Source organism: Neltuma alba, unplaced genomic scaffold (assembly GCF_004799145.2).
Source record: "Neltuma alba isolate B1F8T4 unplaced genomic scaffold, ASM479914v2 tig00002944_pilon, whole genome shotgun sequence".
Classification (NCBI taxonomy): domain Eukaryota; kingdom Viridiplantae; phylum Streptophyta; class Magnoliopsida; order Fabales; family Fabaceae; genus Neltuma; species Neltuma alba.
Window position 1 is genome coordinate 139,416 of NW_021633078.1, and position 25,918 is coordinate 165,333.

Genomic DNA, 25,918 nt, shown 5'->3' on the forward strand with positions numbered 1-25,918 from the left:
AATTGGGTTTTATAATTAGGACAGGAGGAGTAATAGATAGTAAAAAAATCTGATTTAATTTTCACACAGAAATATGTGGCTACCTAAATACAAATGCATAGAAACGCGCACAAATATAATTCTCTGTTTTTTTTATCGTGACCATATACAATTCTCACTTAAAAAAAAAGAAGGTCGGGGCCCACTTGAATGGCCGCTGAAACGCACAGCATGGGCGCGCTGCTGGTACCGACTGCTGGGTGCCAAAAACCCTAAGTCCCTAACCCCTAACAAAGCAGCCGCTGACGCGTGACTATAAAAGCATACCCACTGATAACCCAGGTTCAAGCCCTCGCTTGGCAAAACCCTAGAACTCACTAAACGTTGGGTTTTTCCAAGCTTTTCTATCCCCGCCAGTTTGTGAGACTCCACTGGTTTATTCTTTTGCATCTCTAAGATGGGCAAATCCAGCAAGAAATCAGCTCCCAAAGTATGTTTGTGGCGCATAGTTTTGCACCCTTTCGCATTGAATATTTCTTTTACGTATGTGTAAGATACTAGTTTCTTTATCTTTCAGGTTGATCCTGCTCCGGCTGTTGTTCCGCCTCCGAAGTCTGCAAAGAAAGGTACGAGCTTATGGTTTGATCTGTTGTCCTGTTCTGACTTTTGTTTACCGGGTTATATTGTGTATTTATACGTAAGATTTTATGCTGGTCGCCGGGTCCTCGTGACTTGGGCTCCCCCCTCCCAAGAAAGATCCTTTTCTGTTTTGTTTGCTACCTTTTCCATTGGGCATACAAAGTTTCTTCTGCCTTTACTCCTATGGTCGTTGTGGATTTTACCGGTATTAATGTACGTCATGCAGAGAGGTGTACTGGTGTAGAATTTTAGTTAACGATCGCTTTGGTTATTTTAAATTAAATGTGACTTCTCCTGATAGATAATTTATGCTTTCTGTGTAATCAATTTTGGTTCGGTTTATTTCATCACTATTAAGGCAAGAGGGAAGCTGAGGATGAACTTGAGAAGCTAGTGAGTGCAAAGAAGCAGAAGAGAGATGAAGTTCCTGTGAAGAAGATTGCCAAGGTGCAGAAGAACAAGAAGGAAAGTAGTTCAGATGATTCCTCTTCATCAGCTTCTGAGGAAGACAAGGTGTCTGCTTTGATTATTTTATTTTATTTTTAGTATTTTTGGTTTTGTGCCTCTCTGGTTTTAAATTATATTTCTCTTGGGTTCAGAAAACTGCCAAAAAAGCTGTTCTTCCATCAAAGACAAAACCTTCTAAAAATGGTGCTCTGAGTGGCCGGGTGAACAAAGGCAAGCCAGCTTCTGAATCCTCTGATGATGACTCCGACAGTGATGATGTGAGTAAAAATTACTGGGGAAGATTCAACTAGTGAATCATCCTTCTTTGTTGGTGGTTGATATTACGCTAGCGAGAATTTCTTGAATGCTTTTCAACTTATAGAATGTTTTGGGCATTGTTTTAGGCTGGAAAATCCAAGGTAGCCCCTGCTGCTGGTAAGAATGGGGCTCTTTTGACGAAGAAGAAGGCCGAGTCAAGTGCCAGCTCAGATACTGATAGCAGTTCAGATGAAGACAATGTAAATTTATTTTTTCGTCTTTTGATCCTTCTGATGTGCGTCAGATGCCTTGTTTGAGTAATATCTGGACAATGAATTTTAGGATGTGAGAACTAAAGTTGCCCCTCTATCCAAGAAGGCACCTGTTGCTGCAGCTAAGAAAGATGAATCAGACACGGAATCTGACAGCAGCTCTGATGAGGATGATGTAAACGCTGAATTACTGACTTCCCTACAATACCATACTACTCTGAGTGCAGTTCTCTAATGTGTTAGTTTGCTATTAAAATCTCAGGTCCCCACTAAATCATCCAAGAAGTTGCCTGCTGCAGGTAAAAGTATACCTGCTAAAAAAATTGAGTCAAGTGACGATACATCCTCTGATAGTAGCTCAGATGAAGATGATGTAAGCCTTATTTTGGAATTTTTTTTATGGTCTTAGTTATTTTGATTTCCTCGTAATGAAATATTGGTATTGTCTGTAGGAGCCACCTGCTGCATCTAAGAAGTTGCCTGCAACAGCAGTTCCTTCCAAGAAGAAGGCTGAGAGCAGTGAAAGCTCCGAAGATGAATCAAGTGAAAGCTCTGATGATGATAATGTAACATTTGGGTTCACGGCTGTTACCTTTTTTCTTGTTTATTTTTTGATGTGGTTTTGGACTGACCACATATGAAATGCTTAATTGAAGGTAAAGAAGCCTTCTGTCAAAGCTGTTTCCAAGCCTTCCACTGCTCCAAAGGTTGAATCTAGTAAGAGCTCAGATTCTGATAGCAGTAGCTCTGAGGAAGACAACAAAAATGTAAATCTATCATCTTTTATATTTATATCAAATTACTTCATGTTTTGCACCTGACTTTGGTGATAGCATCTATAATTTGCTTGAACAACTAGTTCTGCCACCTGATTGTAAAGTGATTCTTTCTTTGGTGTATTAGAAAAAGGGAGCCAATCATGCTTCCAATATCAAGCCAGCAAAGGCTTCTGAGAAGATTTCCAAGTTAAAGGAGAGTTCTGATGACACTGATTCTGATGATGAGGAGGCAAGTAGTTCATCATTTCTATATTCTCTGTGGCATCCTTAATCTGCAAAGTGTTTCCTATTTAATGTTATTCGTGCATCTACAGGAATCTTCTGACGGTGATTCTGAGGATGAGAAGGTTGGCCTAAACTTTTGCTGGAAAACCGTTAAGTTATAGTTGACATGTCACTCTTTGTGCTTTTTATTTCTTAGGGAAGCTTGAATAAACTATCTCAATCTGTGATCCATGTTTATGATGTAGAAAACCGCTCCCAAGGCTAATGCTAAAGCAGCTGCTGCTGTGAAGACAGCCAAAGAGGAGTCTAGTGAAAGTTCATCTGAAAACGACTCTTCAGAAGATGAGGTATCGAAGAGCATATACAAATTTGGAGCTTTTACCTTCCACCCAAATTTTTTGAATGTGCTTGAACACCGTGCTAGAATTGCTTTCCCTGAGGGAAATTGCTGTTGCAAGTCTCCACATTCGTCAATTTCAAATAGAATTTCCTGAGGGAAATTGCTGTTGCAAGTCTCCACATTTGTCAATTTTCAATAGAATTAGTTAATAATTAATTGGTACATTATCTTTTTGCAGAAAACTGCTCCCAAGTCTAATATTAAAGCATCTGCTGGTGCAAAGACAGTTAAAAAGGAGTCTAGTGAAGGTTCATCTGAAGATGACTCTTCGGAAGATGAGGTATAGTACAGCGTGCATAAATGTGGATTTTGTCTTGAAAGGCTGGGATTTTGAATACATGTGATGCTGTGTTTTATAGCTGTTTTCTAATGTAACTTGCTACCTATAAGGTTGCATATTTTGGAATCAATATTAGCACTGGCTGATTCATTACATTGAGGGTTAACTAGTTAACAAACTGTGAAACATGTTTACTCCAGGATAAGATGGATGTTGACGAGGATAGTAGTTCTGAAGAAAGTGAGGAGGAGCCGCAACAGAAAAAGGTAAGGGCTTTGTTTTGTAGATCTTTTGCTTTAGAAACACCCCAAAACGTTGGTTATTTGTTTTTTGACACCTCTCTAAAAATTCTGAATTGGTATGTTTCCTGGAAGCTCTAAATTGTTAAAAGGGTCGGTTCTAAAGTTATAACTCCTTTGAGTATTTGCCTACCGATTGTAAAACAGGCTAAGGATGTGGAGATGGTTGATACTGCATCAGCGAAGTCAAGTGGAAAGAAAGCTGTATGCTTTATGTCGTCCTTTCATTTACTTTTCTGCAACATGAATGTTAGTTTTATCAGTTATATGATATGTTTCATACAATATTGCAGCCCAGCACCCCAGTTACTCCCAAAGTGCAGAATACCACGTCAAAGACTCTTTTTGTTGGAAATTTGTCATATAATGTAGAACGGACTGATGTGTATGTAATTTTACCTTTGCACTGCTGGACTGGCATTTTCTGTATCTGCTGTCTGATTTCACAATTTAAAATTGTTCAGGGAAAACTTCTTTAAAGATTGTGGAGAAGTGGTAGATGTCCGTTTGGCTTCAGATGAAACTGGGAGATTTAAAGGCTTTGGGCATGTTGAATTTGCCACAGCTGAAGCAGCACAAAATGTAAGCATTTACTGTCCGACTGACAAATTACTTCAGATCTTGTGATTATAGCTTTGAATTGTGACATTTATGTGCTTGTTTATTAGTTATCACTGACGAGCAATTTGCACTGAACCCAGACTCTGCGTGTTGGGCATTTGCTGTATATTATTCGCTCAGTCTATTAGAAATGCTCTTATTTAGAAATTGATGTTTGATGGTTGTGTAAACTGATCTTGTTTTTATTATTTAGTCTGTACTCTAAATTCATATTCCTGCATGTGCTCTTATTTCTTTGGGAATTTTTTTAATAAAGGCTATTTGGTTTTTTATGACATGTTGGACTGGATAATCCATTTCTGTGATCATAGGCCCTTGAGCTGAATGGTGAAGAATTGCTTCAGCGTCCTGTCAAACTTGATTTAGCTCGTGAAAGGGGAGCATATACCCCCAATAGCAGGTATTTAAATGATATTTATGTTGGTTCTTTTCCCCTTAAGTTTCTTTCCTTGCCTATTAATCATTGTTTCATTCTTGTTTGTAAATGTAGCAACTGGAGCAATTCATTCCAGAAAGGAGGACATGCTCAAGCTCATACAGTATTCATTAAGGGTTTTGATACATCCCAAGGAGAAGATGAGGTGCATATGTTTAATTAATTATTTATTCTGCATGCTGACTTGTGCTTCAGTTCCCACACCCGAAATTGCTTGCATTCCATTTATTTGCATAATTAAATGGCATATGTTTTTTATTAGTTGTTGATTCCTTCAACTATGTACATTCAGATTAAGACTAACCTGAGAGAGCATTTCAACTGTGGAGAGATTACAAGGATATCAGTTCCTAAAGATTACGAGACTGGTGCTGCCAAGGGGTAATTACGCTTTGTCATTTACGATTACTGTTTTCCAAATTGTCAATGCACTTCTCTAGTATATTCAAGGTTCAAATTTACCATACAAGTATTCAAGCATTTGCTTGTTTTAAAGCCCGCCTAAAAGTTATGTTGCGTTAGGTGACTGAAAAGTTGAAAGGTTTCGTGACTGTGGAGGAACAAAGTGACTAACTATAGAAAACTTTTCTAGCTTGTTTCTTTTCTTTTTTTTTTGTTTTTTTTTTCTGTGCTTAAGAACTTAGGTCTCTTTTTTGTCACTTATAGCTTGGCGATGCCTTGGAATGGACGTAATGGATCATTTAATAATGGAAATGTTAGTGTAAGACCAAAGTCCAAAGGTGATCAATAGCGTTGACTATTGGTGCTGGAAAATCATGTTTATGCTTTTAGTTTTGTAGTGTTCAAAGGCTGTAATTTTAGTCATGTTAAATAGCTCGACTATTCTCTCAAATGAATTGTCGTGGAGTCTCCCTTTATCACGCCTGTGGGTCAGAAATTTGTCTTCTGATGTTTGTATTTCCTTGAAGGAGACAAATGCACTTCCGCAGTGATTTTATGCCAAAATACATTGTCTTGCGTGCTTAATTTGTATTTTCTGTTTTTGTATATGTTCTTGTTTTGAAGGCAACAGTGTTTATATCCTCTCATTACAACTCTCCGTGTCATTTTCTTCTAATATTGGCATTTTATAGTTGCTTACTTTGATGATTGGTGAATACTAGATTTTAATTAAAACAAGTTGTACTTAATGCATGCCAAATCTTTTTGCTGAGTCTTTAAATTTTTTGGATTGCAGGTATGCCTACATGGATTTCAAGGATGTTAATGCCTTCAACAAAGCGCTAGAATTGAGTGGTAGTGAGCTTGGAGGTGGTTATTATTTGACAGTTGATGAGGCAAGACCTCGAGCTGATAATCAAGGTGCAAGTGGCGGTAGGGGTGGTGGAAGGAGTGGAGGCAGAGGTGGCGGCAGAGGTGGCGGCGGTCAATTTGGTGGCGGTCGTGGAAGAGGTGGTCGTGGAAGAGGAGGTGGTGGCAGGGGCCGTGGCACTCCCAACAAACCAAGTCTTGCTGCTCCAGGCACAGGTAAGATTCATGTTATCAATTGTTTGATCAAATTACCCTCAATCTCTTCCCTATTGGTTTATGCATTATCATGGTTTCATGGTACTCTTGATATGTCATATGTTGCCTTGGTTTATTTCTATAACTGCTAATCCTCATGCAACTTTGGCTGATCCATGAATTATTATCTTGACCAGCACTAATTAGTTGGGTTAGGTTAAATGTGAAATATGATATTCACTTCTATTTTCTGCTAAATCAGGGACGAAGACCACATTCGGGGATGATGATTAAGGGGAAGAGATGCTGAGAATTTTCTGTTGAATATTTATAATATTCCTTGCTTCAGTTTTGGTAATTGGTTGTACTTTTAGATTGACTATCGTATTTATTAAGCCCCCGAGCTCTGCAGTTTTGTTCAAGAGAGAAAGATAATCTATTGTTTTCAAGCATATAATATAAGTATATAGTATTATTCAGGGGATTAGGGTTACTGTGTATGTTTATTCTCGTACCTCCACCCCCCTAGAAAACTGGAAATCTTGCCGAGTAAACATTATTCACTTAGATGTAATAATGATAACAAATTAAATTAGCACCCCTCTTAGAGATTGCTATAAACGATGTTTTACTGATGAAAGCAACTTCTATTCAGGTGCTGAAAGAGGTTGAAACTTAAAATGTCTGCAAGGTTTGGCAATTTACCTTGCATATAATGTGTATTTTATTCCCAAAAAAACACTTGTTGGTTGTGATATTCCTGTATTCCTTGCAATGTAGAAAACTATTAATTTATTTCATGGTTATGTCATATCATCACTGTTAAGTCTGTTAATATGGCAAGCAATACAATCCTTGCGGACCTTCCAGAAATGCCTTGTGTTTTTTTAAAGCAAAAAGGGTAGTCCATTTTATTGATTATAAAAGAAAGTATTGCACTCACTAATGGCCTTTAAAAATAAAGAGAGCCTTACCATACAACCTTGGAAAATAAGGGACAGGGTAACTAAGTACAACCCAGAGAAATGAAATTGGGGTTCTTTTATTTTTTTTTTAGGGGGGGGGGATAAAACCAAGGCTAGACAAAAGCTGACTTAGCCTTGTCCCATTCTTAACTCCAGAGAGGATGGTGGCTTGTTGAGCTGTCCTTGCGGTACCATATCCCTCATCACCATAGTTGCAATATGGTCTGCAGTATTATTGTCCGTATGAGAGATTAGGGACAGCACCCAGTTCTTAACAGAATCCCGAAGTTCCAAGCACGCTTCCAGCGAATCAATACAATTCCACTCACAACTCCTTACCCTCCTAAAAAGCACTTGAGAATTAGTCTTAATCACAAAACGTTATAACAGATGATGTCTTTAACTCGTAAAGCATCCGAAAAAGCTAATTATTTGGCCATGAATGGAGAGCTAGCTTCCACCATCCTTCCCGAACCTAAAAATCTTCCTGAACTATCCCTCAGTCAGACCAATGCTTGTGCGCTTTTTGTTAGGACCTGTCTGAGTTTTTTTTTTTTTTGCCAAGATAGCAGCGTGTCATCCCCCTTTCTTCTCTCCCTGACTAATTGACTCCAATATTCAATGGCAAGCCTGATAACTCTTGCTTAATGATCCACTACATGGACCTCAACATGCTCAAAATCATTATCACACCTATCGTTCCAAATGTTCCAACAGAGACAAGCAAATAATGTCATACTGTACTCCTTAGATTTCAATATGCCTGGCAACCACTCCTCTAACTACCTATCCAACCTATGTCACTTTCCATAAACCTTATCATCAAAGGAGCCAAACTAGCAAGATTGGGCCCGAGGATACAAAAAAAATAGCATGCTCAATAGTTTTAACACACACTTGATATATACTACACATCGGATTATTACCACACTTTTTTCTAATAAGCTCAACCTTGGCGGCCAGTGCACCGCTCACAACTCTCTAAAGAAAGTGATTAACCTTTGAACGTACACGAATGTGCCAAATATTATTCCATAGACTTTTGGAAGCTTTGTACGAGCTACTAGGCTTCTCCTCCACCATTCCACCCCACTAATACCATCCCTACTACTCAAGTAAACATACTTATCAAACCCTTCCACAATAGGCAACCTCACCATGCTGATCCACTTCTTCTCTTCCTCATCTAACATACCTTCTACTAAGTTGAAGCTCCATTGCCTTTCAACAATTATATCAGCAATCTCTAATTTCTTTATGTCCTCGAAAAGTATTTTTTGCCTCAAACAATAACCGCTAACCAGTTGTCCTCAAAAAGACTAATTCTCTTACTATTATTAACCTTCCAAACTAGGTCTTTTTGAAGAAGTTCATGACCCTCCAAGATACTATACCATCCCCCTGAAGCCTTGTTTCTTTTTTTAGCCGACATAAAATCAGAATCTGGCAAATATCTACCTTCTAGAATCTTGCACCACAGATCCTCCTGATTTTGGCATAGCCTCCATGTAGTTTTAGCAAGCAAAGCTTTATTCATCAGCACGAAGTCCCTGGATCCCATCCCACCCTCCCCCTTATTTACACATACAGCTCTAGGACTTCCAATGAATCTGACCTTCCATTTCCTTTTGCCCCCATCAAAAACCAATCCAGTTTTATGCAAATTTTTTTAGGGAACTTAAAACAAGACATTGGATATATAGGTATAGCATTTGCTACCGCTTTAACCATAACTTCCCTGCGCATAAAGGATAATAAACTTTGTTTCCACCCTTACAACTGAGAACTCAATCTACTTTTCATGAAAGTTAAAGCTTCAGATTTACCCCACAAAATTGGTAGGCCAAGGTAATTTCTAGCTTCAGGGGTACCTCTAATACTAAGAGTTTGAAAGACAACTTGCTTAACCAAATCCTTTGTCTTCTTTCAAAAAAGATACAAGATTTATCAATATTAATTGATGATTGCCCGGAAGCCAAGGCATAATCATCCAAAATCTTTTTCAACAACTTGCAATTCCTTTTCTTAGCCTTGATGAAAAAGAGGGAATCATCTACAAAGAAGTACTGACAAAGCACTAGACATTTGGAGGTCAATTTAATACCTTTTAAGGTTTCCATGATCTGCATGCCACTAAACTATAATAGAAAGCACATCTGCAGAAATAATAAAAAAGGAGATAATAGATCTCCATGTCTAATAAGCAATCTTCTTGCCTTCAACCACTAGGCACAACTTAATTGACCTCACACATTCCATGATCCATCCACCCACTTCCCTCTCAATCCCATCTTCTCTATAACAAGCTCAATGAAATCCCATGTCAAATGATCATAAGCCTTATTCATGTCGATGTTAATTGTCATTTTAAATTTTCTTCCCTTCTTTTTATTTTTCAAGTAATGATAAGCCTCATGAGCAATCAAAATATTATCTTGAATCAGTCTTCCTTCAATAAAAACCCTCTGATTCTCAAAAATACTCTTGCTAATACTCCATGTGTTTTATTGGCAAGCACTTTAAAAGTGATTTTATAAGCAAAGTTGCATAACCCAATTGGTTTGCACTACCCCACTGACTGAGCATTCACAGCCTTAGGAATCAAGACCACATTAGTGCAATTCAAATCCTTTAACTTTGCATTATTCTAGAAAAATCAATCACCATATCCAACACATCATTCCCAACATCTGGCCAAGCTAGAGAGGCCATTAGGCCCAGGTGCCTTTGCTCCCCCTAACTGAAAAGCTGCAGCTTTAATTTCCTCTCTTGAGACAGGCTTTTTCAAAATAAGATTGTCTTCACTGGTAACTTGCCTCTGTACATATTTCAGAACCTCATCCACACCAGTTGATGAGAAAAGATCATTATAAAAATTCGTAAAAGCATTATCAGTATCTTCCTCCTTCTCTAACCATACCCCTTTGTTACCTCTTAATTTAACAACCTTATTCCTTACTCTTCTTCAGATTGTACTTGAGTGGAAAAATTTAGTGTTCCTATCTCCATTTTCTAACTACTTTATACGCGCCCTCTACCACCAATATACTTCCTCTCTATCCTAAGCCTCCTCCATTCTTTCGATTAAATCTTCAATTTCAATTATGGTGTCTTCTATTATCACGCTGCTACTATAAACCTTCAGCCTCCTTGTTAACTGCTCAATTGTCTTTCTTGTATTTGAAAAAGCAACTTTCCCCATTCTACTAGCATCAGCTTACAGCTTTCTAATCTACATAACAGTTCCTAAACCTTATCAACAAAGTGAACCCTATCGATTCTCTAATCTACCTTCATAATCTTCAGAAAACCAACATGCTCAGCCCAAAAAGCTTCAAACCTAAATTGCCTTAGTACACAAGAATGCTTAAAATCACAGTCAACAATAAGTATGTGATGATCAGAGCCCACGGGCTTAATGTGTTGAACCAAGGCAGTCTATAAAGCTCCATAAAATTCCATATTTGTCACTGCCCTGATGACCTTTCTTTCACATAAGCATTACCCATCCTACCATTATTCCAATTACTTTGCACCCTACTAAACTTTAGATTCATGACTCTACAATCTGAAAGCATACTTCAGAAATTCAACAACCTTCTCACATTAACCATCTATTGCTTGCCTTCTCAAAGCAAGAAATCATTAAAATTCCTCATGCGAATCTAGGTCCCGTAAATTTCTCAAGCAATTCCTCTCATCTCATTCCAACAAGCATCTTCTCTTCATCCCTACGTGCCCCCTCAACTGTAAAAGCCATACTTGTGTGAATAGTATTCTTCGAACAACACCAAACATTAATCACTACTTCCCCCTTCCAGATAAGAGCCAAACCTTCACTCTGATTTGAGCTAGGAAAACAGGGCAAGGCTGGCAGGCTTAAAAAGGTCAGCCCTACAGGATCGAAATTTCAAAAATATCCTCATTGCTAGGCCTGGCCCTAAAGCAGATAGGCTTAGGGTCGGCTCATAGGTTTTTGGTCTGTTTAAAATTTTTTTTTTCTATTTTTCATATTTCTCATATGTTTTGTCAAAAAATAAAAATAAACTAATAAAATTACTAGTAAAAGATATAAATATGAATAAAATTAAGTCACAAATACCAAATCATATCTAAATGTCCATTAATATACAAAAAATCTAAAACATCCATTAGACGTAACAAGTTAATAACATTAACATCCAAAAGTTTCATTAAAAGTAGACAAATGCTTTATCTTTTTTTAAAAAAAAAGTGGCAATACATGCCACTCAGCCAAAGAAAGATGATGGAGAGTTGGCTGAAATGGGCACTAAATACTTTTTGGGAAATCTCCTCCAAATCACTAGTATGGCTATCGAAATCATCAGCATTAGCATATAGGTTCTAGGTCTAAGTAGTAGTATTGAGTCCCTTAGCTATCATTCTTGAAAAATGACAGGGTTTAGCCCATTCCTCGAAAGACATTTTTATGAGATCCATATCTACCAAAATTTTGACTTTTGCTTCTAACAAATGAATAATCATTAAGTCCTTTTCTTTCTGGACAGCACATACAAAGAGACCTGCCAACGTAAAACATAATTAGTGAACTTATGAGAGATTTTTCTATTGAGTTTCTTGTTATAAAGAGATTTTATGATCACTAGAATTCATATATACTTATACCAAATAGATTTTCGTATAGAAATCTATATAAAATAGAATTCTATATAGAATTATACTAAGTATATCTAAATGAATATGAGTATATATAACAAACAAGAATCTAATTAAGTAGAAAAAATGGAAATTCAAATTAATATTCTAATTCAAATTAATACAAATTAATTTATTTAATTTATTAATATAAATAATATTAATTAAAATAGTATTAATATAATAAAATAGTATTAATATAAATTAATATTTTCATTTTAGAATCCATTTTAGAATGGTATAATTATATTCTAATTAGATTCTAATTGTTATTCTATTTTGATTATATTCTATCTATATTCTAAGTGTAAGAATATTTGATTGTGCTTCACTAGTAATAGGTTTTTTTTAACTTCTAAAAATATCAGTGATTTCTTCTCAATACTATTTAGCTATTTTGGAGTCTAATATTTCTTTTTTCATCTTTTTGAATTGAATTTTTTTCCCACTAATAAGTTTATTTAAAAGTATTAATATTAAATTTGTTTTAGAGGTTTCAACTTAGCAACCACTGGAGATTGATTCTGTGTTGACTACTTACTACCTTTGGTCCTAATTATAAAAACAAATGAGGTTTTATAATTAGGATCGGAGGTAATTTTTTTTCCTCAAGCTTTAATTATGAAAATCATTTTACTGTGCAATCTCATGGAAAGTCTGAATATCTTAGCACTTTGGATTGATGTACAGTATGCTTTTATTCTGGATGGTCTTCTTTACTTTTGTCTAGCTCACTTGTCCAACTCTATTTAAATATAGAGTAAAAATTTTGATATAGTTACTGTAGAAAAAGTGTTGACTTACTTATTAAAATTTTATAACATATATACAAATTGATACATATTTGTTGGTTTAATAATTAAAATTTTTGTTTTAATGCGGGAAATATATTTTGTTTATTTTAATATATAAATGTTGGTTTAAATAAATATAAATTTGAAATCTAATTTAGGATATGTAGAATATATTTTTATTTATTTTAATATCATTAGAGACTTGAGAGTGAATGAAAGACTAAAAGTAAAATTTAGAGAGGAAGAGTGTGTAAAATGTTAGGGGCTTAGATTAGGGTCAAGAAAAAAAATATAAATTAAGAAAAAAATTACTGATGGCAGGTTTAAACGGGCCAGCCCGTTTATTTTTCAGCCCTATAGGGTTAGTCCTTTTAAGTTCAAGTTCTTTTTGAAGGTTCCAAGTTACAAACCCGGCCCTCAACTTAAACAGTCTTAAACGGGTCAACCCGACGGGCTTGGCCTGTTTTGCCGCCTCTAATTTTGACCTTGTGGCTCCACTACTACCATCTCATCCATCTAACACTTTTCCTAACAGTTTCTACCTTCTTTTTCTTCATCTTAGTTTCCATTAGGAAGATTCCCAAGGGATTTCTTCTCAAATTCTCTTCCCTCAACTTTTTAACTGTCAAGGCCCTTCCCAATCTTTGATAGTTGCACACTAGGTAAATCATGGCTCCTTGGTGGCTGTTAAAGGCGAGCCACTATCACCTTCAACCATCAAACTACTACCATAATCCTTACTAGAGACATTACGAGTAGTATCAGACTTACGGCCAAATACCTTCGATCTCCTAATCCTCTTCTTCAAAACCCTCACACTTCTTTCTACAGCCTTCCTTTCATTCAACTCCTCATTTTTTGCCTTAAGTAGTGCATCATCAAAATTAATCTTCCTTCCTTTCATCCTTTCATTTTTAGCTACATATTCCAGTTCCCTTTTTAGCCTAATTCCCCCTCACAGCCCTTATAACCTCTAACATTGGCGACATATTTCTATACACTACCAGAGCCTTTGGCATATCTTCACTCTGGCCATGTGACCCAGCACTAATCAACCTCTTCACCTCTATGTTCACTGCTAGGGGCTCAACAATCTGACAGTCCTTCTTCACATTATCCTTGATAACATCACTTACTATGATCCTTTTCCCAAGGACCTTCCCCTTAGTCTTCTTACCAATATACTCTGGGTACACAGTCTCCTTATTTTCCCCTTCTACATTAACCTTTGCCAAAACACTGCTCACATCCTCCTTTCTTCTGCTTGCATTACCCCTTCAACTGCTATTAAACCTAGCATTATGAACTTTCTTCAAATTAGTTGAACGTCTATCATTCGAGCCATTCTTGCTCTCCATCCAGCCCTCCTTGCAACATATAGTCTCAGTGTCCATATTCTTTGCAGCTTGCACACTTAACCAATTCTGAAATACAAGAATAGAATTAGATTGCTCATCATCCTGATCAGGACAGGCTCTCTGGTCATGACCTACCTACCACATTTGTAACAAAAATTCTGTAGCCGTTCAGACCTCACCTTTATCCTTACCGAATCTCCATCAGGGCGCAGAGTTTTCTTCTCAATAATCAACTGCCTTCTTAGATCCACAAGCACTCTGGCCCGCAAGAAGTTTCTCACCAAAAAAAAAAAAAACCTCATCTTGGATTCTCCACCTTCACAACCTCGCTGATTGCCGATTCAAGAGTGATTGCATTCTCCGCGTGCTTGCCTTTAAGGGGGAGGTCATTAAATTGTATTCAAAATAGACAGTAATTAGAGTCAATCTCCTTAAACACCATAAACTTTTGCCATAATTGAACATTCAATAATAATTCTTGGATTGACCACAGACGACCGCGAAGTATCCTCAGGAAATCCTCCTTTCGACGAAATTCAAAGGCAAATGCATGAGCATCCACTTCAATAATCTCCACATCTTCACGCTTCTCTAGATTGCATCCCTTCTGAATAATTCGAATCATAGTAGACTTATGGATGCTCTTATCCGTAACAATTTTCCCTACCAACGCACTACCATATAGCCTCCGATTCTTGTTACTTCTCTAAATTAGCTTCACTTCTTGATCTTCCACCTCACGAGTAGAGCTGCTCGATTTACCTCTATCCTCTACTTCACAATCCACCATTCCTCCAAAAAAAACCAACGGCATGTAATCCTCACCATAGCTTCATCATCGTAATAAGCAGAAGATTAGCAACACTCTTTCAACTCCATCTTAGTCTAGTATTCCTTTGTAAGCGGCAAGGAAAATGAGCAAAACGTCAGGTATTGTCCCCAAACCCAACTAATCTCATCATCAGCGCTGTATCAAACAATCATGTTATGATCATATGTGCAGATGCGGTCAACCTTGATTATTATTATAGGTAATGGAAAGAAGGAATGAATCCAGAGCTGGGCTTGCTGGGGCAGTTTTCCATTATACCCAACCCCTCTTCTGATTCATGGTAATTGCAGCTTCGCTTTGCCATCAACTTGGAAGTCGCATGTTTATCATCATGTCTTTATACTTGCCTCACCTTCTACTATTTTTATTTCAATGTTCAAATTTCTAAGTTTTATCTCCTAAATTGAAAATCTCAACCTTTTTTCACATTACCCGAGTATGCATGTCTTATTTGTTTTATATAAAAAGTAGAAAATAGTCCTTTTTAACCTCATCTTTGTTAGCGGCTCATCAATAATGAACGGGGCAAAAAGAACGCAAATTTTTTAAAGAAACCGATATAATGTTATTTAATTGGTTAACTGAAGTTAACCAAGATGTTGCGAATATTAAGGCCTTGTCCTTGTGGGTCATAATCTGTCATCATCCTCGATCATTGGTTTGGGCCTATGAAGTGAAGGCAAAACAGAGGAGCGTGCAAACTCAGAGGGAAAAAGAGATGCCAGTGTTATGCACGAGATCGAATTATAAGTTGAGAAACTAGGAGACTAACTTTTCCAAATATTAAAGACACTTTTTTTTAAATTTTCATCCCAAAAAAGGAATTCTCTTTATCAATATCATCAATCTTCAATTGAGATAAATACAATAATGTAAGTCCATTACCCCTCTTATTCATAAGTTGTAAACAATCCTACTTATCCATTAAAATTGCAAGGGAGACATACTTGATCTTTTATAAATATCACAGCCAAATAGATGTTAAATATTGGACACACGTTATGAAAAAAATATTGGAGACACATCATCTTAAAACGATTCTCGCATATTTATTTATCTAAAAAACGTGATTAGCTAACAAATGAAAGTTTGATACATTCAGTTATATCTGTAAAATATTTCTTTTCAAAAAAAAAATTCAAACCCTCGAATCGTGGATCATCAATGTAATGAAAACGGACATTTTTACTAAAATACTATAAATAGTAAACATATTTACCTAAACGTTGCACTATGGGAACTATTAACCAAGATGTTGAAGTAAATACACCCGTTTTATCAGTTTCTGCCACGCCGCCCTTCTTTTGAAGTTTGGAGAAACTTATAGGGGGTGTTTGGATACCCTGAAAAGTGTTTCTTAGAAGTACTTTTTCGTTATAGGGGGTGTTTGGATACCCTGAAAAGTGTTTCTTAGAAGTACTTTTTCGTAAATCGAGATAAACTCCTCCACATATTTACCTCGTAAACCGTAAAATTACTTCTGAAACCATGGTTTGGTTTCCATCCAAACACCCTTATAATCGATACCCCATCCCTTTATATCTACTCCCTCCTTCCCCCTTCCTTTACCCTAGAACTTCCCTAAAAGTAAAAATTTAAAAAAAAAATGTCGGTGGCATTTGGGTAAATACAAAATTATTCTCAACTAAAAAAATCCTTTGAATCTCTTAGGGTTTGTTTGGTTGGGGGGAGGGGAGGGAGCCCCTCTCCTCATTTGGTTAAAAATTTTGGAGGGGAGCCAAATTTTTGAACTATTATGCCCTTATATATTTTTTAATATTCCACTTCTATCCATAAAATATATTATTATAATATTTATTTCAAATAAAAAATATATTATCCTAAGTAAAAAATAAAAAATATATACGTTATTATAATTAAAAATATATTATAAAAAATATTTAAAAATAAAAAATTATTTAAATAAAAAATTATAATATTATAAAATTAATTTTTTTAATAAATATATTATTTATTAAATATATTTTAAAGCTGAAAAAAAAGATAGCCTAAAGAGAATAAAATTTCATTTTTCTTAGAGCATATAAAATTTGTTAATTTGATTATTTTAAATATATTATTATATTAATTAGAATAAAAAATTACTGTATCAATTTTTTAATACACATATTAACATGATAAGACTGAATTTTTATTAAATTATATGATTTAAATTAAGATGTAAATTAATTTATATAATATATCAATAAAAAAACATAAACTAATATGTAAGGGTAAAATGATAAATTGATTATTACTATCCCTTCTCTCCCCTCCTTGAACCAAACAAGGAATCATTAAATATCCTCCTCCCCTTTCCTTTTTAATCAAATCAAACAAGATGAGGATGACCTCCCCTCCCCTCGTCTACCTCTCCCTCCCGTACCCTCCCCTCAAACCAAACATGCCCTTAACGTGTGACCAGGTGAAGTCAAGTGACTCAATGTCCATGTTTCCGCCCATCTCTGGGGTGCATGCGTCAAACTCTACCACAGAGACTGGGAGTGCAGACTAAGTCATCGGAAGAAGAAGAAGAGGAAGACAGCATATAACTAATCATGTCAGAATCTAATGCTGTGGCCAACGGGCTGGCCGGTGCAGGCGGTGGCATTATTGCTCAAATCATAACTTATCCTCTTCAAACGGTACCCTACCCCCTTGCTTCTCTTCCCCCACTTGCCTTTCCCTTATCAAATTCAATTTCCATGGCAGGTAAATACTCGCCAGCAAACCGAGAGAACGCTCAAGGGCAAGAAGCTGGGCCTTCCTCATTCCCCTAACACGCTTCTTCAGATCCTTCAGGTACAAATTTTGCTCTTTCTCTCTCGTGTCTTGCTTCTTTTTCACCTATTTAGTGTTTGCTGATGATACTGTGGTTATGAATCCTTGTTAGGTTGTTAAAAGCGAGGGGTGGGGCGGACTATACAGTGGCCTCAAGCCTTCTCTCCTTGGAACCGCTGCTTCTCAGGTCACATCCCTCAGCTCATTACTCCTCTTTGTCCGTACAGTAGTTGGAGGCAGTTTCTGTTGTTTATTGAACTGATGTAATGAGTTTCTGCTATCAGGGAATGCTCCCTGAATCTAACAACATGAACCCACTCAACATGTCAATTCTCTGGGATTTCTAACACCCTTAGTGTCAATTTTAACTACGTATCTAACTATTCAGCTATAACATGCGTAAATGAATAGCATTCAAGCTCTTATGCACGCTTTTCATTGGTCTGTTGGCTGTGATCTAAATTGTATATTTTTTAATTTCTATCAGGGCATTTACTACTACTTTTATCAAGTTTTTAAAAATAAGGCTGTAGCCATTGCTGCTGCCCGCAAAGTCAAAGGACATGGAGATGGTACTGTTGGCATGCTTGGGTGGCTTGCCGTGGCTGCTATTGCTGGGTGACTATTTATGACGCCACGTCCATTAAAATGTTACATTTCGCAGAAAATGCATGCTCTCTCTCTCTCTCGCGCGCGCGCTCGCGCATGCGACCCCTATTTTATATGCAATACTTAACCTGACTGACGAGGAAAGTCAGTTACTTTTACTTATGGTCTACAGTGAACAGATCATAATTGTTTGATTTTGTATTCCGAATGTTTGGTTGTGCAGGTCCTTGAATGTTCTGTTTACCAACCCAATATGGGTTATAGTGACTCGCATGCAGGTGCTTTTTAATTCCCCCTAGTTCTATATTAATTTGCTTTATTTTTTTTATTGTCGGTAAAATAATATCCGTGTTACATGGTATCTACACTTATCCATCAATTTTTGGTATGTAGCAAGTGAATAGGCTAATATACTTTCACTCGCATGAAGGGTACAGAATGCAGCAAATGCCTTGGAGAGTCTCCATCTTTGTTTCCCCTGTTTTCCAAGTTTTATGGTTTGGATTCTGTTGATTTTTCAAAACATTTTTTGAACCTGGATCTTGATTGGATGGATACAAAAGTTGTCAAGCCACTCTATGCATGGACTGGATTATATCCTGCAGAACATCAATATATTTATTAAGGAAGTTACAACAAAGGAGATAAAGCCAAAAGATATTTTTAGATTGCTGTGGTTCCCTTTTAATCATTTTGTGTGTGACGTTTTGTTTGGTTTTAGACACATACTCAAGCAGAAAGAAAAATTATGGAGGGAAAGAAGGAAGCTTTGCGCAGAGAAGCATCAGAAAGCAGTTCTGCTGATTCAACATTGCAAGAAAAATTAGCTCAACTGGAATCTATAAAACCCCAACCATATGGTACTGTACATGCGGTTAGTCTCTAGCTTCTTCAACTTTATTCCTTGGTCTTAGTCTTACATTGATTAGGGCATGGGCATCTTTTTCTTTCATTCTCTCACTGCTTTCATACATATCTGTAATATATATTGGCTCTACATATCTTGAAGAATAATTCTTTGGCTTTTGCTGCTTGCAAGAACAACTTCAATGTTTATTAGAAATTTATTTTTCGTGTGTTTCTCTTAATCAGGTGTTAGTCAACTCTTGCTCTTTTTGCCCCACCTTTCCTCATGGTTGCCTTTTCAATTTCAGATGCTTCATTATCTATGTTGTAAACAGCTAATGACTTTGATTTACCTCCTGTCACGCATCATTGTTCATCTTGAGATGGATTTCATTATAATAAAAATACATCATTTTTAGGGCTGTGGACCTTGTGGTTGTAAAATTGTTGCCTTTCCAAACTCAAGTGGTTTTACTTCTGTTTATGGTGACACTGTTTTTTGTTTTGGATGCAAGGCAAATGAAATCTTTAGTGAGGCTGGTGTTGTTGGATTTTGGAAGGGTGTCATCCCTTCTTTGATTATGGTGAGCCTCGTCTTTATTTTGATGTGCTAAATTCAATTTTAGTGCTTCCAAACCCCTTATAAATTGGAAATCTCATTCCAGGTGTGCAATCCATCGATCCAGTTCATGATCTATGAGAGCTCGTTGAAGCATTTAAAGGCAAAACGTGTGGCTAAGAATCAGGGGAATAGAAACGTAACTGCTTTTGAGGTATGTATGAGATATGGTAACTGCTTTAGTGCTCTGCACTAGGGTTTTTTCCCCATAAGGGTTACTGTATCTGATTTGCAAATGAATGGGAGAGCTCTTGTCTTTTGTTCTTTGTTCTGTTTTGAGGATTTTCTTGTCATTTGTGGTTTGAGGAGATTTTATCCTCCGAGAAGTTGCATTATTTCTGCCTAAAAAGATTTCTTCTGAACAAGTTAAAGTACTTTTAGAAGATTGAAGTGTTAAGTAAGTTGTGCGACCACCTGTCCACTGATTGTCGCTTGTTCTGTTTATTTCGGTTTGTGCTTGTTAGCAAACATCTTGTTTTTTTATGAAGGTCTTTATGCTGGGAGCCTTAGCAAAACTTGGAGCTACTGTCTCAACATATCCACTGTTGGTTGTCAAGGTAAATTCATCAGTTATTCTTTTATGTTTCTATTTAATTATAATATTTTGTTAAATATGGTGATAAAGTGCAATTCATCCTCATCAGCGTCTTGAAAGAAACTATACCCTCAATGAATATTGTTCTATAGTTTATGAATCAATTTTTCACATAAAGAATTCCTGAACTCAATATGTGGGCTTGTTTGTATTAGCATTTGCAAAAGTGACTTTTATCTCAACTGATTTTTGCCAATTGAAATTGGAGTAAGAGTTAATTAGTATAATATTACCTCCGGTCATTAATATAAGAACTTGTTTGACTTTTATTTTAATCTTAAATATAAGATCTCAATCCATTTTGTCTCTCATATTTATCTTTTTTTTTTTTTCATGATAGTCCTTGTGATAATAGTAGTTTTAGCCAATACACTTAGTAAAGATATTTTAGGGTAAACAATACTTATTACAAATAACTAATTTAACTAGTTTTCCTAATCTACTTAAGTTAGTCAACTAGCTTTTATATTAAAGACAGGAGGTAGTATGATTCATATTTAGATAGAATTTTATAAAAAAGTCAGTTTGACAGAAACTTATTTGGATAACATATTAAAAAGTTGGTTTGAAAAGGTTTAAATTTGAGGAAAAGTCAATAGCCAAAAGTAGGAAAAAGTTGCTTCAATTTTAAAGCGACTCTTGGGTTAAAAAAAATCAGTTTGCGCCCAAAACCATGCCAAGCATCATTTTGCAACTGGAGTTCATTCTGTTGCAAATTTGCTTTCAATAATCTCATTTTGTCGAGTATTCAGCACGAGGACTTGGAAACACACGTGCACAAGTAACAAACATTCGACTAATGGTTGTTCTCTACCAGCCTTGTTGGCAATAATTTGTATATAACTGACTATTCAACAGTCAGGACAGGCACAGGTGTAAGCATGTATGCTCATTTGCCTCTCTCTTATATATTTCTGGCGTCCCTCACTGCTTCATATATTCTCACTTTCAGTCAAGGCTTCAAGCTAAACAGGAGATCGGTGGAAGTAGCTCGTTAAGATACTCAGGTTTGCGTTTTGCAAGATTCATTAATTGCTTGAATTGGTTGTTAAATTCTGAACGCGTATGCTTGAGTAACCAGTATCACGTGTTCCAAGGCAATTTTTGTGAAGAAGCTACAATTTGTTCCATATGCTAAACGTACGTAGGCCTTGATAAAACGAAATACAGACACACTAAAAATCTCTTAAGTATTATCACTATTCTTATCTGCAGATGGTCGTCACGGAAGTTTCAATTATTTTAAGGATGTGCGATATTATTGTCGGTGAGTCAGTGTCGTAAGTTTTACTATGTCTGGTTAGATGGAAGGGGAGAGAGGGAAGGGGCTTAATGGAAGGGAGAGATTTTAGTGTTACTTATTTTGTTTAGGAGAGGGAAAGGAAAAATATTGACATGTGGACAAATATATCCGTATCTTATTTTTAATTTTTTTACCTACTTTCATATGAATGTGTAATAAAACACTATTATGGTTGGAAAAATTATATATTATGTTGGCTGTCATTAGTACTGAATTATTACCTCCGGTCTTTAATATAAAGGCTACTTAACTAATTTGAGTTGATTAATAAAGTTTGTTAAATTAGATATTTGTAGTAAATATGAGTTGAATTTCTTAAAGTATCTTCTTAATCATGACTGCCCTTAGATGGAAACCCCCTTGGCATGTGTAATCAATAGGGGTATTTTGGAGATTGAATTATAAATTTGAGAGGCAAAGTGGATTGAGGTCTTATATTTATGACCAAATACAATTCTATACTAGTTTTTATATTAAAAACCGAAGGTAATAAATTATTATACATGATATAAAACCAGATAATATTAACAGATATGATTTATTAATCTGATGTACAAATGCACAAAGTGAGAGCGGAATCAATGAGAGGTGATGTTGGTGTGGTCAATATCATTGAACAGGACCATAGAAGCTAGTAATTTACCATTTTGGGCGGTGGAATACAATCGACCTAAAGTGGGTGTTACTAGGAAGGCTTGTAGGGACTGACGGAAGAGTGGGCAGAGGTCATGGGAAAGGTAATGGGTGGATTTGGAAGATGGCTAGTGTCACAAACATGAATTGGTTTATGATTCCCATATTTTTTGTCTGTGTAAGACATCTCTGCCATTGTTGTGATATGCCTCTGCTTTTTTGTTAGCGTTCTCGTTGAAGAAACAAAATGATTTGCGTCCAGTCTATGGGATTTAAGCGGCTTCTGTTCCGTTACTAAGTGAATGATTTCGTTTAAGTAGTTGTGTTTCTTTTCCTTCGAATTATTTGGTAAAGTCATCTTGTTTGAACTTTTCTGAGTGTTGCCTCAACTCCTTATGTTTCTTTCCCTCTATATCAATCATATGTAACAATCATAACGGACTCTTCTTTACAATTTTCAATTTCATATCACTACCCACCTTTACTAATGATCTTGAAATATCTGAAGAAAGAGGACAGCTACCATGTTGTTTGTCTTCCTCCCTGTGCTCAATGTATTCCTTCCTTCTAATAATGCTGTGAATGTAGGTACTTTCGATGCAATACTTAAAATAATCCGTTATGAGGGATTACCCGGATTTTATAAGGGGATGAGCACAAAGATAGTGCAGAGTGTTTTTGCTGCTTCTGTTCTATTCATGGTCAAGGAGGAACTTGTTAAGGCTTACCTGGCTTTGGCAGATAAGAGTAAGAAACTTCTCTTAAGCAGCCATTGAAAGCATGCCTGTGCATTGTGCAAAACGCAAATAATGGATAAGTTGACTACGGGCCTGGATTATGAGCTATCTTGTGGGCAATCAACTGTGGGCATCTGATTTATATTTGTCCCTTGATTAAAGAGTCAAGTAAATACCAAAAAAAAAAAAAATTCAGTCACTTGGGAGAATGTTTCCTGCTTGATAAAGTAGAATGAGAAATGAGGATTTTAATTATTTAAACATGTTTCATAGTTTAATGTAATTGTAAATTTATACTTGTATAATTTGGGTAATTAATAAATCAGAATTTGATTTTTTCAAGCATCAAATAGGGGGAAAAGTCAATTAATTGCCCTAAAATGATTAAAACCCAACTCATCCCCTACTTCACTAAAATCCCAAATCACTCCAAAGACACTCATTTGGAACTTCAGAATTTGGTGAATTGGCGTTTTTCTCCTCACTTTACGAGGGGAAAAAAAGAAGTTAGCCTCCATCTGATGCTGACTAAGGGTGATGCTGACTAGGGGTGTGCATGAGGTCTAAATGCTCGCTGAGTTCGCCTGAACCAGAAGAAAAATTGCTTAGCCCAATCCGGAAAAAAAAGAACCTGAAAAGGAATGGGCATCTCTGAACTGGGTATTTCATGGGCCGGGTTGCCTATTTGGCCTTGTCTGGATTATATATATATATATATATATATTATAATTTGTGAAATAATATTAATATATTACATTTTTTTACCCAAAAAAAAAAAGTTATCTCCCTCCTCTTTGCAATTTAATTTGTTATTATTATATGTTTATTAGTTTTTCATTTTAGGAGATCTAATTCTTTTAATGAAGCAGTAGTATCTTACTTTTAACTTGTTTTTCATGAACTTTACTAGGTATATCTTATTGTGTATTGCTGCTGTCATGTTAGCTATTTGTGAGTCAACCTTTCTCTTTATGTCATTAACAACTTTCTTTGTTAGAGAATGGAGTTCATACATTACATATTTGTATAAATCAACAATTTTGAATATTTATACAAGATAGAAAACAAGATTAGGGTAGGAGCATGGAAAGAAAATTGGGTTTAATTATCTGAATTACATGTTTTATTTTTTATTTAATTTATATTTAGTTATTTTGTATTAATTTTTTATGAACAAATCATGTAATGGAAATAAGTTTTTTAGTTGTATGGACTGCTACATGTATTGTATCGCGTAATAAGTATTTACATATTAATAGTGGTTGTATTAAATTATTATAAGATTATAAGATTTTTTATTTTTCTTTTTACAATTATTTTCACCTTATTTTTATATGGTCTATGTTGTTTCTGTTAGCCCATTGCTTCAATTTTAATATCCTTTTGTAATCCTTTAGGTAACATTTAATTTTTGCCACTTGAATGGATAATCAAACTTCTATTATATCACCATTCTCGGCTCTTAATGGAATATCTCAATTCGGGGTGTTCATGAGACGAAACGGGACTGGGACAGGCCCGTCTCGGTGAATAGGGACGGGACAGGGATTCTGTCCCGTGTCCTGTCCTGTCCTGTCCCCCTTCCCCCTTTTTTTTTAAAAATACTATAATTTTTTATATGAATTTTTTTATGTTATAATGCTTATTTTTTATTAGACTTCTAAAGATAAAAACATCATAAAAAAATATTATGTAGAAAGCTCAATTATATAGTATAAAAAAGATGTAAAAATAATACTGTAAAAAAATACAGAAAAAAAACACTATATAATGTCTTTATGAATTATTTTATTAAGGAATGAGATTTTGTTAAGATAATATTACAACTTAAGAGCTAAAAATCACTATAAAAATAATAATTATTATTAATAAGTAAATTAAATAATCAATAATTATTAATAAATAATTTTTTTAAAAAAAATACCCTAGGACGGGACGAGACGGGACAGCCCCGTCCCGTGTCCCGCTCGGCCCGTACCTGTCCTGTCCTAAAATTTTTTTTGTCTCGTCCTGTCCCGAACTCATCGGAACCGGGACGGGACGAATTGAACACCCCTAATCTCAATGTGCTTCAACTCCTCTTCAATTTTTTTCAGATATTTTATTCTTTTCTCAACTTTCTGGAGATTGATGCAAACCGTTTGAATTTCAAGACTTTAATTACAATCTTGAAAGTTGTTTTGTTTTAAATAGATTATGAATATTATTTATTAGGATATTTGCTAAGACTTGTTTTGAATTATTTCTGGATAATTTTAGGTATGGACGAAAGTTTTTTTACATGTAATATCGGTAGGTCATCACCATTTGGACAGCAAAGCTCACCCTGCCCAGCCCGTCCATGCCTAGCCCAAAATGGTTAGGACTTCTATGGGCAGGGCCGAGCAGCGGGCTGCAAAATACAACCTGTTCATACTTTGAGTTGGGTATCGGGCAGGGGTCCTATCCTGCCCTGCCCAGCCCAGCCCTGCTCATGTGCACCTCTAAATTGCTGACAGTAGTGGGTAGCCACTAGCCAGTGTCGGTGGCTGCCAAATTTATGTTAAGATGTTGGAAAAAAGAAGTTAGTAATTGATTATAAACCTCTCAGTTTGTTTTAACAAGATGGCAAATTTCCTCTCACCACCTTTTGGGGACAAAAAGATGTAACCATTGAACTACCAAAGTTTCTCAATAATATAATGCTAAATAATAGATTAGACTTTTCACGTCAATACTTAAATTAATAGCAATATTATTTAAAGGAGTAGTGGTTATTTTCACAAAGGCTAAAATACATAAAACTTTCCTAAATTTTGGGTTAGTCACCTCCCTAATCTTTAAAAGCTTAAATTAAGAACCTTAATATTTTGTGTTTTGATTATAAACCCTCCTGCTATTAAAATTACCGTTAACTTTAATGATTTTTATCATGTTACAATTTTTGAATTTTTATTATATACTATATCAATTACGAAAATAATAGTCATCATTTGACATGCAATTTTAAGTATTTTATACTTTTTATTAAAAAAACGATATGGTCAGGTAAATATTTTAAATGTTTTTAAAATTATTTTATATTTTT

General features: G+C 35.7%; 2 protein-coding genes across 3 annotated transcripts; both read left to right on the forward strand.

The window, feature by feature from the left end:
* The first annotated feature begins 330 nt into the window (after nt 1-330).
* Nucleotides 331-6,701, forward strand: LOC114739834 (nucleolin 2). 2 transcript variants are annotated; one of them, XM_028927913.1, is made up of 22 exons: nt 331-469; nt 557-605; nt 977-1,131; nt 1,218-1,343; nt 1,470-1,583; nt 1,666-1,770; nt 1,858-1,968; nt 2,048-2,161; nt 2,252-2,362; nt 2,499-2,603; nt 2,689-2,721; nt 2,845-2,946; nt 3,178-3,279; nt 3,480-3,545; nt 3,726-3,782; nt 3,872-3,963; nt 4,043-4,160; nt 4,511-4,599; nt 4,690-4,780; nt 4,928-5,016; nt 5,834-6,123; nt 6,365-6,701. In XM_028927913.1, exons 1-22 carry the CDS (start codon nt 437-439, stop codon nt 6,394-6,396), a joined length of 2,184 nt encoding a protein of 727 aa, XP_028783746.1. In that variant the 5' UTR covers nt 331-436; the 3' UTR covers nt 6,397-6,701. The 2 variants fall into 2 exon arrangements, with proteins under 2 accessions (XP_028783746.1, XP_028783745.1); XM_028927912.1 differs by having other exon boundaries at nt 338-469; nt 557-612; nt 975-1,131.
* A 10,468-nt stretch (nt 6,702-17,169) lies between these two features.
* On the forward strand, nt 17,170-23,201 carry LOC114739865 (peroxisomal nicotinamide adenine dinucleotide carrier). The gene is made up of 11 exons (XM_028927968.1): nt 17,170-17,373; nt 17,441-17,530; nt 17,622-17,696; nt 17,997-18,127; nt 18,342-18,396; nt 18,840-18,992; nt 19,480-19,548; nt 19,630-19,737; nt 20,072-20,140; nt 21,131-21,185; nt 22,703-23,201. Exons 1-11 carry the CDS (start codon nt 17,287-17,289, stop codon nt 22,888-22,890), a joined length of 1,080 nt encoding a protein of 359 aa, XP_028783801.1. The 5' UTR covers nt 17,170-17,286; the 3' UTR covers nt 22,891-23,201.
* Nucleotides 23,202-25,918: the final 2,717 nt, after the last annotated feature.

What these genes read in the sequence shown, in the direction of transcription:
- LOC114739865 (XM_028927968.1), top strand. Translation starts at nt 17,287, where the DNA reads ATGTCAGAATCTAATGCTGTGGCCAACGGGCTGGCCGGTGCAGGCGGT. An exon ending in TCATCCCTTCTTTGATTATG is followed by an intron (nt 19,549 to 19,629) that starts GTGAGCCTCGTC and finishes ATCTCATTCCAG; the next exon opens with GTGTGCAATCCATCGATCCA. An exon ending in ATCCACTGTTGGTTGTCAAG is followed by an intron (nt 20,141 to 21,130) that starts GTAAATTCATCA and finishes TCTCACTTTCAG; the next exon opens with TCAAGGCTTCAAGCTAAACA.
- LOC114739834 (XM_028927912.1), top strand. Translation starts at nt 437, where the DNA reads ATGGGCAAATCCAGCAAGAAATCAGCTCCCAAA. An exon ending in CTGATTCTGATGATGAGGAG is followed by an intron (nt 2,604 to 2,688) that starts GCAAGTAGTTCA and finishes GTGCATCTACAG; the next exon opens with GAATCTTCTGACGGTGATTC. An exon ending in AGGAGCCGCAACAGAAAAAG is followed by an intron (nt 3,546 to 3,725) that starts GTAAGGGCTTTG and finishes ATTGTAAAACAG; the next exon opens with GCTAAGGATGTGGAGATGGT.